We start from the raw sequence: 14571 nt of genomic DNA, 5'->3' as shown, positions 1-14571 counted from the left end.
CAAGGCACTGGAGCGACGAACTGCCCTTGCTGTCTCTGCCTGGCCGGGTCTCCTCTCTCCACTGGGATTCTCTGCCTCTGACCCTATTACGGGGGCTGAGTCACTGGCTTACTAGTGCTCTTCCATGCCGTCCCTAGGAAGAGTGCGTCACTTGAGTGGGTTGAGTCACAGACGTGATCTTCCTGTCCCCGTCGGGCTCGTGCGGTGGAGGAGATCTTCGTGGGCTATACTCAGCCTTGTCTCAGGGTAGTAAGTTGGTGGTCTGTTGATATCCCTCTAGTGGTGTGGGGGCTGTGCTTTGGCAAAGTGGGTGGGGTTATATTCTGCCTGGTTGGCCCTGTCCGGGGGTATCGTCGGACGGGGCCACAGTGTCCCCCGACCCACCCCTGTCTCAGTCTCCAGTATATGCTGCAATAGTCTATGTGCCGGGGGGCTAGGGTCAGTCTGTTATATCTGGTGTAATTCTCCTGTCTTATCTGATGTCCTGTGTGAATTTAATTCTCTCTCTCTCCCTCCCCTCCCGGAGGACCTGAGCCCGAGGATCATGCCACAGGAATACCTGGCCTGATGACTCCTGGCTGTCCACAGTCTACCTGGTCGTGCTGCTGCTCCAGTTTCAACTGTACTGCTTGCGGCTAGGGAGCCCTGAACTGTTCATCGGACGTGCTACCTTGTCCATGACCTGCTGTTTTCGACTCTACCGCACCTGCTGTCTCGACCTCTGAATGCTCTGCTATGAAAAGCCAACTGACATTTACTCCTGAGGTACTGACCTGTTGCACCATCTACAACCACTGTGATTATTATTTGACCCTGCTGGTCATCTATGAATGTTTGAACATCTTGAAGAACAATCTGGCCTTAAATGGCCATGTACTCTTATAATCTTCACCCGGCACAGCCAGAAGAGGACTGGCCACCCCTCAGTGCCTGGTTCCTCTCTAGGTTTCTTCCTAGGTTCCTGCCTTTCTAGGGAGTTTTTTCTAGCCACCGTGCTTCTACATCTGCATTGCTTGCTGTTTGGGGTTTTAGGCTGGGTTTCTGTATAGCACTTTGTGACATCTGCTGATGTAAAAAGGGCTTTATAAATACATTTTATTGATTGATTGATCTTATTTCATTGGTTTGGTGGGATTAGAGGTTCTTCCAGATTATACAACTTTTGTCCGGAATGTGATTAGTAGAGCTGGCATTAATGTAAACCAAGGTCACCGTGCCTCCGCCTGCTATTTTTTACCTGGGTGCTCTAACTAAACCTGCTTTAACCGACTGTCTCCAAGTGATTACATCACAATCCCACTGGGCACAGACGTCAATTCAACGTCTATTCCACGTTGGTTCAACATAATTTCATTGAAATTACATGGAAACAAAGTTGATTCAACCATTGTGTGCCCAGTGGGAACGCAAGTGAGATGTTCAGATCAGGATATCAGGAGTAACGATATCAATTGTGGGGTTAAAACGGTGCTGGTGGTGGGTGAGATAGAGGTGCATAGGGCACGCAACTGGACTCAATGGTCATCATAACGTCCAACTAAAAAGCCTTCTATTACATCCTACTGTATCAAGAGCTGAAAATAAATGGCATGTGTCTGCAATGTCAGTAGATTAAGATCTCAATCTTAACTCTCATTTAACCTCTATTTAATAAATGCAAGCCATGAAAATTTTGAGATTTACAAGTAATTAAATAGAGAGACAGCACCTGAATCATAATGTCAGGAATTACTTTGGAGAACACTCCCAATGATCTGAGAGACTGTTTGATAAATAATAGATACGGCAGATGATTCATGTAAGCACAGAGTAAAGCTGGGGTAAACAGTCCACTTCTGTTCTCGCTCAACACTGTAATCCTCCAATTACCAGCCCTAAATCTCCACACCATTACCCACAATGCTGCCTGCAGCAGTCACAGCTCAGCTGTTGTTCTGCGTGAAGTCAGAAGTTTACAGAGATGGGCAGCAATAAAGGGTACTGGGGTAGGAAGGTAGCCAACCTACTGTGTACTTCGCTTTGGTGGTACACTAATGGAAATCTGGTGCATTAGTGCCATCTGCTGTTCATTTGAAGCATGGCTGACAAATGCTTAGGTAACATACTTCAGGACAGAGATGCTTTACAATCAAAAGCCACACCCATTTTGCATAGGATGGAGGTGTATCAAATCGTCGTCCTTCATTAGATAACGTGGCTCTAGGGGCGCTGTTGAGGCACTAGTATCCAGTCATACAGCAATCAACAGTCACTTCACCAGGTATTCACTCGTATTTCTTGTGTGTGTTTCGTATCTATATTATTACTTGTATTACTGTATTGTAGGGAAAGAGCTTTCAAGAAATAATTTCACTGTGCTGTTTTACACCTGCTGTATCATCCTGTGCACGTGACAAATAAATGTTGAAACTTGAAATCAACTCGAGCTTACAGAAGGGTATGGAGTATTTACAGTAAATTCCTTCAGCCAAATCTGCAAAGAAGACAAAGCATACATTATTCCTCTTTGGTTCCGAATAGTGTTCAGACTTTATTATGGTTAGAATTCAATTGTATCATCATCATACATATACAGTACCAGTCAAAGGTTTGGACACACCTACTCATTCAAGGGTTTCTCTTTATTTTAACTATGTTCTACATTGTAGAATAATAGTGAAGACATCAACACTATGAAATAACACATATGGAATCATGTAGTAACAATTTTTTTTTTTTTTTTTTATCACAATATATTTTATATTCTTCAAAGTAGCCACCCCTTTTCCTTGATGACAGCTTTGCACACTCTTGGCATTCTCTCAACCAGCTTCACCTGGAATGCCTTTCCAACAGTCTTGAAGGTGTTCCCACATATGCTGAGCACTTGTTGGCTGCTTTTCCCTAAAGGTCAAACAGACTTCAAGATTTCTTAGCCAAGGTCAATGATTCACACACTCAGCACAGACTTTGCACAGATCATAAATTACTCGCTTATTCCACTGCTTCCCACTAGTGGTGAATATATAACATCACACACTTCCTGGTAGTTACCGTCCCATGGGGAATTGCTTGAACATAGCGACAGTCCAACATCAGTAGATAATACCAATCTTGATCAGGCATAGTACAGTTGTTTTGTATCAGGTCTATGCTTCTGCAGTCCAATGTAGAGAATGGCAGCCACATGGAATCTAAAAAAGACAGTACACAAATATGAATAATCCATATAACCATTAGCAGCATAATCCCCTGGTACAGTTATCCACTCTCCTCTTCTCTTACTGTGGTAGTCAGGGGCTCCTTTGGTCCCCTGTCTGTTGTGGTATTACCAGGGTCTTCAGATCTCATCATTTGAGCAAAGGTAGCTCTCATCTCAATATTTTCCTTACAATCTGGACAGGGAGAAAAGACAGCCCAAATGCTCATATAAATATATCTGTATAAGTTAGCAATCCACAGTAATGTATTTCACTTTCTTTCTATGAATCAAAACATCAGAATAATCCCTACTCTCTGTGTGACAGTCAGTAGGAGGGGTTCGAGGTTCGAGGTGAACCAGGGCCTGCTAACGTTTAGGGCTGATGAAGGGCTGTCCTGATGAAACACACAGCAGCATGTCCCTGTGGATCTCCTCCCAGGAGCTCAGAAGCCTGCCGTCTGCAGCGTACAGCCTGGAGGCGGACCGGGACAGGGCCAGCCTCCCAGTACTGCAGCTCAGCAGCTGAAAAATATAGTAACGCACAGGAGATCTGAGGAGTCACTGAGGAGATATTTGGGGCGCTGTTTGTAACATGCTAGCTATATTTTGTGAAAAAATTTTATTCTGTGGCATGAAATTCATTTTAGTCATTTAGCAGACTCTCTATTTGGAGGAAGTACCTCTTCGATGCTTTGGCCCCAGACGTGGACAGATACATGCCTGTCTCCATTGTGGTACACCTTAACTCTTTTGACATCAGGCTGATGGTACAGTTCCTGGGAGGTCTTCTGTGGAAGTGGCCTGTGGTCTTTCTCTGGAAGGGCCTCCATCTCAGCAAGTTGAGTCTGGAAAGAAAAAAGGGATTATTAACGATAATAAGGTTACTATCTAACCTCTGAAGGATCAAAACCCTGCTACTATTATGCTCATCAATACCATGCTTATATCAGAAGAGTGCTCTCAGAGTCTCTACCAGTGATGCAGTACAACAGTTTTACATTTACATTTGACATTTTAGTCATTTAGCAGATGCTCTTATCCAGAGCGACTTATAGTTAAGTACCGTACATTCCTTAAGATAGCTAGGTGAGACAACCACATATCACAGTCATAGTATGTACATTTCTCCTCAATAAAAAAGTTAGCAGCAAAGACAGTGTTAGTAGCAAAAGAAAAGTGCAAGTATTATTATTATTTGTACAACAAGTACATCCATACCTCAGTGTTGTGCAGCTCCTGGTCCAGAGTGAGTTCCTCATGGCTGGGCTGTAGCCAGCTTTGCTCAACCACCACAGGCCTGGCAGGACCACAGGCCTGGCACCAGGGAGGCTGGGCCCGTTCTGGAGAGACGACGGGCTGGGTGGACACAGGCGTCGAGAGGGGACACTGTTAGGGGCCATTCTACACCCAAGACTGTACCCATGCGTACAAGGAAGAACACTACCTATACTAACCGAGCTGCAATGTCATTGAATGAGCAAATCTAGTTAATTCAATGCACTATTCGGAATGGTTTATTCCCCCATAGTACATGATGTGGACATGGGATAGCCTGGTTCGACCATCCTGATCTCATGAGCTTACATTCGGTTTCGCCACATGGATTCACAACGGTTAGGTCAGGATGGTAGATCAGGCTAGCCACACGATACTGCATTTTCAAATGATACAGAATTGAAATATGTTCACTGAAATGCCATTAAATATGCATTATTTCCCTGTATTTCATGAAGCCACAGCAGCCATGATGGATAGAAAGCAGAGCAAACCTTTCAGGTGCCTCATCTTGTGTCTCTTTATTTCCAGATCAGTCAGTACTCTCTCCTTCTGGAGCCACAGAGCCCTCTGCAGCTTCTCTCTTCTCCTAACAACGGAGGCAACATAACGCACACACCATGATTATGTGTATAGAAATATGTAGTGATTTACAAACCTCTAATTGCTGCTGGAGTTCGTACAAGGCTTAAGCAAAGAGAACATTATCTGCAAAGTCATCATCCAGGCAGCAAAACACACGTCTCATTAGCATCTCGCCATTACAGGCCATGCATGAAATGTGTTATTAAATGAAGCGGCGTCTCGTCTGGGTTGGGCCTCCCCAGGGCAATGATGTCAGGATTCACCCACAGGCAAGAAAAGAACTGAACAAGAATAAACAGGATGGAATAATGTGCTGTAGTAGTAAGAGAAAGGAGCAAGGAAATTACTATACGTTTATTTACAGTGGGGAAAAAAAGTATTTAGTCAGCCACCAATTGTGCAAGTTCTCCCACTTAAAAAGATGAGAGAGGCCTGTAATTTTCATCATAGGTACACGTCAACTATGACAGACAAAATGAGAAATTTTTTTCCAGAAAATCACATTGTAGAGCAGTGATGTTTTGGGGCTGTCGCTGGGCAACACAGACTTTCAACTCCCTCCAAAGATTTTCTATGGGGTTGAGATCTGGAGACTGGCTAGGCCACTCCATGACCTTGAAATGCTTCTTACGAAGCCACTCCTTCGTTGCCCGGGCGGTGTGTTTGGGATCATTGTCATGCTGAAAGACCCAGCCACGTTTCATCTTCAATGCCCTTGCTGATGGAAGGAGGGTTTCACTCAAAATCTCACGATACATGGCCCCATTCATTATTTCCTTTACACGGATCAGTCGTCCTGGTCCCTTTGCAGAAAAACAGCCCCAAAGCATGATGTTTCCAACACCATGCTTCACAGTAGGTATGGTGTTCTTTGGATGCAACTCAGCATTCTTTGTCCTCCAAACATGACGAGTTGAGTTTTTACCAAAAAGTTATATTTTGGTTTCATCTGACCTTATGACATTCTCCCAATCCTCTTCTGGATCATCCAAATGGACTTCAGACGGGCCTGGACATGTACTGGCTTAAGCAGGGGGACACGTCTCACACTGCAGGATTTGAGTCCCTGGCGGCGTAGTGTGTTACTGATGGTTGGCTTTGTTACTTTGGTCCCAGCTCTCTGCAGGTCATTCACTAGGTCCCCCCGTGTGGTTCTGGGATTTTTGCTCACCGTTCTTGTGATCATTTTGACCCCACGGGGTGAGATCTTGCGTGGAGCCCCAGATCGAGGGAGATTATCAGTGGTCTTGTATGTCTTCCATTTCCTAATAATTGCTCCCACAGTTGATTTCTTCAAACCAAGCTGCTTACCTATTGCAGATTCAGTCTTCCCAGCCTGGTGCAGGTCTACAATTTTGTTTTTGGTGTCCTTTGACAGCTCTTTGGTCTTGGCCATTGTGAAGTTTGGAGTGTGACTGTTTGAGGTTGTGGACAGGTGTCTTTTATACTGATAACAAGTTCAAACAGGTGCCATTAATACAGGTAACGAGTGGAGGACAGAGGAGCCTCTTAAAGAAGAAGTTACAGGTCTGTGAGAGCCAGAAATCTTGCTTGTTTGTAGGTGACCAAATACTTATTTTCCACCATAATTTGCAAATAAATTCATTAAAAATCCTACAATGGGATTTTCTGGATTTTTTTTCTCAATTTGTCTGTCATAGTTGACGTGTACCTATGATGAAAATTACAGGCCTCTCTCATCTTTTTAAGTGGGAGAACTTGCACAATTGGTGGCTGACTAAATACTTTTTTTCCCCACTGTACATCCAATTTCATAATATAAAATTCCCTTAGAAAATGCAAGCACCATTGTGTGTGTGTGTGCATCTCACCATCTGAGGGGAGGTAGGGCTCTCCACAGGACACCCAGACATGGATGGGGGACCTCAGTATTAGTGCCATTAGACCCTCATCTACAGAGCTCATGTCCTCAGCACCCACCTTGAACACTGTCTCTGAACCTGAGGTTTGAGGAGAGGTCGGTGTCAAAAGTCAAAGGTCAACAGATACTGGTTATCAGAAAGGTAATCTAACCTCTGTGTGTGTGTGTGTGTGTGTGTGGTGGACAGTAAGACCTGCAGGTCCAGGGATGTGTGTTTCTGTGTCGACCTGTAGACAGTCATTAAGGGCCCAGGCTTTGAGCTGATGCAGGGTGAGTATCTGAGTCCCGTCTGCAGTGTAGAGGTGCTGAGCAGCTCTGGTTAGCTGGAGCAGGCGGGTGCACTCTGACAACAACTACAGATACACAGAAACTCATACATTCAATTCATACTGTACACCTAGGAAACAACAAAGTAAAACATTGTCTATTTGTCTGTTTCAGTGACCCTGTGGTGTCTCACCAGAGGCATTGTTGCCGTGGTGATCAGCTGGCCCTCCTCTAGGCCCCCCCGCCCATTCCTGTGGGCCAGGATCTTCACGCTCGGCTGGGTCCGGGCTGCGCTGCACACCTCTGGGGACGGCGTCTGCTTCTGCAGCACTGCAGCCTCCGTCCTCAGTGACTCCAGACACTCCTCTAGACGCTGCAGAGTGACGTCTGCTGCAGACTCACTGAGCTCCGTCTGCAGGAGGACACAGCTGGAGTCTTAGTCCCTCACAGACAGATATGCAGACACACAGACACAGACAGACACACACACACATACACGTACACACACTCTCCTGGGGGTTCATAAGGAGAACGTGTTTACTCCAATGCAGCCATCTGCACTGCCTTGGATAATGAACTTCAAACCCACTTGATTTCAGGGAATGCTGTAGGGGGATATTGGATGTTCAACTTCCCAGCCTGGCCTCAAAGACTAGATGTAACATAGTAAATATAAATCTGTGACAATGAAATTAGTATGATATGTTACGTTGGGTATGGTTACATAAGACAGAAGGTTACTTAAGCCAAAAACTTGGTTGGGGAGGATGGGTGGGCGTATAACGCGAATGTCTAGCAACCCAAAGGTTGAGTGTTGAAATCACATCATAGACAACTTTAGCATTTTGGCTAATTAGCAACTTTGCAACTACTTAGCATGTTAGCTAACCCTTCCCCTAACCCTAACCTTAACCCCTAACCCTAGCTAACGTTAGCCACCACAAATTGAAATGTGTAACATATTATACAAATGGCAATTCAGAACATACCATATGAATTGTAATTCTTAACATAGCATACGAAACGGATGATGGACATCCACAAATGAATACATACCATACGAAACGTACCATATCATACTAAATGGAGGGAGACAGATTTACGTTTGCTATGTTATGCCTACCCTCGAGTTCAGGTTGCACTACCTTGTGGACCTTTAGGATCCTGAAGGGTCCAGTTGGGCTGAGCTGGTGGTTGTGACTGGCCATACAGCATAGGAAGGAGGATTCTGGAGGAAGCTTCTGGAGAACTCCTCTCCCTCTCAGTCCAGTGGAACAGCTAGGACACACCTCCACTCTGCTCCCACTCACACCTGACCTGGTGAAACCCTGCCCCCACAGAGCACAGTATGAGATACTGTATAGTACAGAGGAGGCTGGTGGGAGGAGATATAGGAGCATTGGCTCATTGTAATGGTTAGAATGTAATCAATGGAATGGTACCAAACACATCAAACACATGAAAACAACGTATCTGACTCCGTTACATAATTACATTCCAACCATTACAATTAGCCCCTCCTCCTACAGCAGCTCCCACCAATCTCCTCTGGTATAGTACATACAACATTATTCAGAGAGTATGCGATACTGTACAGACACAGCATTATTCAGAGAGTATGCGATACTGTACAGACACAGCATTATTCAGAGAGTATGCGATACTGTACAGACACAGCATTATTCAGAGAGTATGCGATACTGTACAGACACAGCATTATTCAGAGAGTATGCGATACTGTACAGACACAGCATTATTCAGAGAGAACAATCTAAGCAAAGGAGGATGTACAGCTAGTATCCAAAATGTACCACTCCTTTATAATCTTCCTACAATCCTTATAAACAGTGCATCAAACCACAGAACACACTAAATGTGTGCAGCAAACAGAATAGGTATACCTAACACTGTGGTAATAATGTGGTAGGAAATGAATGCACAGAAAAAGTGAGGTGGATAAGTACAGTGTGCTACAGTAGTTCTTCTGGACTGGTTCTGGTATACCTGCTGGTGCAGTGGTTCTGGGGACACACAGGCGGTACACACTGACGCCTGATTGGCTGCAGTCACTTCCTGGTCCAGAGATGAGGTGTAGAACGCACTCAGAACCCTAAGCTCTGGTAACCAGTCCCACTTCTGGTTGGCTGCTCCGTAACTGTAGGGCTTGTATTTCTGAAAATACAGTATATAGAAGAGATAAAACCATGTTACTTGAAGTATGTCATTGTCTGTATTGTTGATGTTGTTGACTTCCTTTGCTTGTCAGTGAGTCTTACCTGTAGGACTACAGAGCAGCCTGTGAGGAGAGGGGGTTCAGAGCAGGAGTCTCCTGGGGGGGTTGTAGTCATGGAAACAGACAATACCAGCTCAGGGTTGGCCAACAGATGAAGAGTCCTGTGTGAGGAGACAAACGATAATCAAAACAACGTACATGTAAACTGTGTATCTTTATATCAACTACTTTCATAGACTTTTCCCTATGGCTTCCGAGAACATGAAAAGACCTTTGACCCTGTCATTGTGTCTGTCCCTGGATCTCATAGGCACAGTACAGTGCCCTAGACAGGGTCAGAGGGGGTCAACTAATCAGTGTGATGTGGGAGGATAGACAGACAGGGTCACGCTCTGACATTAGTATCAATTCACATGGGGTCCATTCTCCTACCTCTCTCCCTCATTCAGTGTCCAACGTTGGTTTGAGTAAGTTGCGCACCAACTGGAGGGGTGACCCTGCTTTCACCCCACCTTCCCCATGGCCAGCGACCCCCACAGCCAGACAGCGGTTTCTGCAGTTTACTATCTGTCCCTTACTGAACTCAAACTGCTGTCTGTGAGCCTGTGTGATGCCCCTACCACGCTGCTGCAACCTAGAGAGAAACAACACAGAGAAGGAAAGAATAAATAATTGACACACAATGCCATGAAAATCCAGAACAATGGAGCACTGGTGCTAGCGAAACAGAATTCCTTATGCAACCCCACAGAAACAAATGCTGTATGTTCGTTTAAAGCAGCTTAACCTGTTCTTAGCAGGTTGGTCAGTATTACTGCAGCTATTTTCCACAACATTTTGTATTTCATCTTCCTCGTGGTTCCCTTGCCAAGGGTATATGAAAGTAGGGCACATCTTTATTTTCTGGTGAGCTCTTGAGAGCGAGTCCCTACTGAAACAGAAAAGCACACATGATGTCTAGACATTGAAGGAGGGACTTATTTTCATGAAAGTAAACACATTTACAAGACAATAATGGAAGGACATATGACATATTATCCATTTTTGGTATGCAGGATCAGAGAGTGGACCTGAATGGCCTTGTTAGTTGTTACTGACAGACTCACATAAGCCTGTTGAGGTGAGCACGATCATGATCAGTGCTGTCCTCCTTTGGCGTTGACTCTTGGCTCTGCTCTTCATAGAAAACACAACAGTGGGCTACAGTGAGCAGAGAGCCCTCCTGTATATCACCTCTTACCTCCAGTACCATATCTGGGGAGATGGCAAGGAAACATAAGACTCTACCGCACACATCACATCTACGCAGAGAAAGAGAGTAGAATTGTTTTCATACTATTTCCTCAATGTGTAGGCCTAATGACATGCCACAGTTCAGAATGCATTGTCATTGATGGACATACGCATGTTTTAGGAGTGCTGATTGGTCTTCTGGGATGTACCAACCATGCTGGTGGCGGAGGGTGCAGTAGTGGCGGATCTGGGACACGTCCTGCTCCAGGTGGAGAAGTTGGCGCTGTTTGGTGACTTTACCATCGCTGAAATGAGGGTTAACCCACGGCTCCCCACAAGACACATACACCTCAATGACATAGAGAGGAAAGAATACATGAGTTCAAATTTTTGTCAAAAAAGTTGACTTATGAGTTAACTTTTAATTAAAAAGTTAAAAGTTAAAAACATTGATTCAAAAGTATGATTTGCAATACCAGCTGGTCTGGAATCAGATCTTGAGTAGAGTTATCTCCTTGCCGTCTGTGAGGAAGAGCCTGTGAGCAGCGTGAGGCAGATGAAGAGACTCTGTGCACCTGAGGAGAGAGCATTACAGTTTAGATTGACTGTACTGTTCTACCCTTCCCAACCACGAGGGGAAATGAAATGAAATTGATTTTTTCTTCATGAAAATATTTCAATTCAACTTGAGGTTTTACCTTTCAAGGAACTGCTGAAACTCAAGGCTGTGGATTTCTGCCCTGTTACTTTTTTCACTCTCCCTGCTGGCGCCTCTCTCTGCTTTGAGTCTCTGTGCTGTGCTGGCGAGAGGCTTCCTACTGCACAGATGAATGGAGGGAAACAGAGTCATAATCAGTTCTATTCCCTGGCCTCACACGGCTGCGAGGGGGATCATAACGAGGAATTAACTTATGCAAATGATGCCCCAGATTCCAGGCCTGAGCCCGTAATGAAGGAGAGAGGCTGACGCAGACAGAAAGGTCAAAGGTCAGGCAGGCTGCATGTGCTCATCTGTACACGGGAACCCAGGGCAGCTTTATTTACTTTGCTCCAAAGATGGGGAACTGATTGAGTTAATTAGGAGGTACAAATTATATTCCTGGATCAGAAACTCCAATTTCAGGCTTGACTTTACCTTGAGCGAATGAGCATTCATTGGTGGGTTGTGTGGGGGTTGAAGGCTATGCATTCTTTCCAAATGATTAGTGAACAGTAGAGATTCCCCTTACTGCTGAATCAGGCCTAATGTGCTAATACATATATGATCTGAAGCTAAATTAATACATCTGCATAAATCATCTCATTTGAGACTGAGGGATCTTTCTCAGGATGTGTAAAATCCAGCTGTGAGAACATAAGTTGGTCTAAACCAGAACCATAAGTGTGCCCCCTACTAAATGTGCAGCTATCGCTATGATTTACATGTACATTTTAGTCATTTAGCAGACGCTCTTATCCAGAGCGACTTACTTTACAGATACTTCAGGCTTTCGACTGATGCTACTATACCACGGTATCCTATACAATATTTAAAATGGAACTGTAATTGACAATATTGTGTTGCCTACAGTGGATGTAGAATGAGATGTATGCACATGCTTAAGATGTGGTTGTCAGTGTCAGAGAGGAGGGATGTAGAAGAACTGAGAGGATATTGTCCTCACCGAGTGTTCAGTATGAGGTTGGGTGTTGTAACAGTTATGGCCTTGGCCTTTTCCATCCCCCTGTCCGTTTCTCAGTACCCTCAGTCTCAGTGGTACAGGGCAGAAACAGCGCCATCTCCTGTTGGAGTCAGTCAGCCGCGGCGCACAGGGGACTAGGGCGCCCTCCAGTGGCCAGCTCAGGTCCTGCAGGGGCATTCAAAAGTATAAAGTAGCCTGGTTATTTCTTTATTTAGTCATTTAGCAGACGCTCTTATCCAGAGCGACTTACAGTTAAGTGAGTGCATACATTATTTATTTTTCATACTGGCCCCCCGTTGGAATCGAACCCACAACCCTGGCATTGCAAACGCCATGCTCTACCAACTGAGCTACATCCCTGCCGGCCATTCCCTACCCTATCCTGGGCCAATTGTGCGCCGCCACATGGGTCTCCCGGTCGCGGCCTGCTACGACAGAGCCTGGATTAGAACCAGGATCGCTAGTGGCACAGCTAGCACTGCGATGCAGTGCCTTAGACCACTGCGCCACTCGGGAAGCCATTTCTCCCTCTGGTGTATCCCAACACTGTCAGTGCATATGAAATAGCAAACTACACTTCCAATGCAAGTTAAGCTTGCACAAAAGCTGGATATCTTGAATATCTTACACTACAATGGGCCTACGACTCCCACACACACACGTACATGCACACACACACACACACACACACACACACACACGCACACACACACACACACACACACACACACACACACACACACACACACACACACACACACACACACACACACACACACACGTTACATTTATACCATTATACGATTTCATGATAAAACAACCTGTTAAACATTTGTTAGTCTCTATTCATTGAGTGTAAAATGTAAACATGTCAGTCAGTGGTTGTGGTCAGTAGACCGATTAGTTCCTAACAAGCCTGTCATGTTCTTGTCCGACTTGCCTCATCTGATCCTGCAGACAGAGGAGACACGCCATGGCATAACAACAACACAGATCCACTCTGACAGTCAGTCAGCATGTTGCTCCTCGTTCTAACAGCCTGGGTTCTTTGAGAGAGAAAGACCTTGCTGTATTGAATTTCTCAGCCAATACACACACATATTAACTAGAGTGCACTGTGGTGTGGACCATTGGCAATGGCTGTCTGGGTTGCTTTGATATAGGCCTACATTTTTTTTCTGGACCCTTCAGAGACTAGCACTCACTGGACTGAATGTATGTGTAGCTCAGTTGGTAGAGCATGGTGTTTGCAACGCCAGGGTTGTGGGTTCGATTCCCACGGGGGGGGGCCAGCATGAAAAAAAAAAAAAAATGTATGCACTCACTAACTGTAAGTCGCTCTGGATAAGAGCGTCTGCTAAATGACTCAAACCTAAAAATGTAAATGTACCAGGGTTCTCCTTCTGGTTTGAGCTCTCCACTGGGCAGAGAGGGCCACATGTAGGTCAGCTTGTTCCACTCTGGGTTCTCTACCTTGGACTGCTTCCATTGGCCTGCTCTTCTCAGCCCCTCCTGCTTGATGGCCCATCTGACAGAGAGGACCACACATAGGGATATTCACAGAACCTTATGTAAGACATTTTATTACAATGATGATTGTCCTTACAATGAAATGCATCTGAAATAGATTTTTAGAGTGACAAAGAGCCACGCATGGAGGTCACGAAACCAGTGCACAGATGGGGTCTGAGCTGGACCCTGTCGGTGGAGTGGTGGGCGGTCAAACTGGACCCTGGGGCTGGGTTGAAGGGTACATGGGGCTGGGGTGCTGGGGTGCTGGGAGACAGGGTAGATGGGACTGGGTGGCCAGCAGCCTCCCTAGCCCATAGCAGCCTTAGGGAGGGGACCTCCAGCCTCAGAGCCATCACTGGCTGCTCATTTCACTGGCATTGACAGGCAGACCAAACACACCACCACCAGCCCCCGGCATTCACACACAGGGCTGCGGTGGAGGGTCATGTCCAGATTGGACAGCTTGCCCCACTTCCTTTGAATGAGACCTGCATTCATAAGCTCTGCTGATGATATATTGTTGCACAATACTATGGAGCCCTCAGAGAATGTGATGTGTATTTGCTGTAACTCAAAACAAAGCAGCGCTGTTTCTCTCATTGTCCACTAGGTGGAGACCACACTCTATGGAATATGTGGCACATTCCCCCAACAAAAGTTATTTCTATCTATCTCAAAATATGTCTATCTGTTCCTCGTCCTCTGTGTATCTTTCCATGTG

The 14571-nt window shown here is 45.4% G+C and overlaps 1 protein-coding gene across 1 annotated transcript; it reads right to left on the bottom strand.

Annotated features, from left to right (window-relative positions):
- Positions 1-2815: 2815 nt before the first annotated feature.
- Positions 2816-14203, bottom strand: LOC121577164 (doublecortin domain-containing protein 1-like). The gene is given in 20 exon segments (XM_045223598.1): positions 2816-3173; positions 3265-3374; positions 3493-3703; positions 3862-4026; positions 4400-4537; positions 4919-5045; positions 6867-7002; positions 7117-7276; positions 7384-7602; positions 8336-8518; positions 9195-9362; positions 9467-9584; positions 9881-10057; positions 10530-10599; positions 10870-11005; positions 11133-11164; positions 11167-11231; positions 11355-11474; positions 13729-13866; positions 14016-14203. Coding segments are annotated over 18 exon segments (2496 nt in total). The 3' UTR covers positions 2816-3173; positions 3265-3374; positions 3493-3547.
- Positions 14204-14571: the final 368 nt, after the last annotated feature.

The sequence above is a fragment of the Coregonus clupeaformis genome, chromosome 11 (assembly GCF_020615455.1).
Source record: "Coregonus clupeaformis isolate EN_2021a chromosome 11, ASM2061545v1, whole genome shotgun sequence".
NCBI classification, from domain to species: domain Eukaryota; kingdom Metazoa; phylum Chordata; class Actinopteri; order Salmoniformes; family Salmonidae; genus Coregonus; species Coregonus clupeaformis.
Note: the sequence above shows the minus strand (reverse complement) of the source record. Positions and strands in the feature narration are given on the sequence as shown.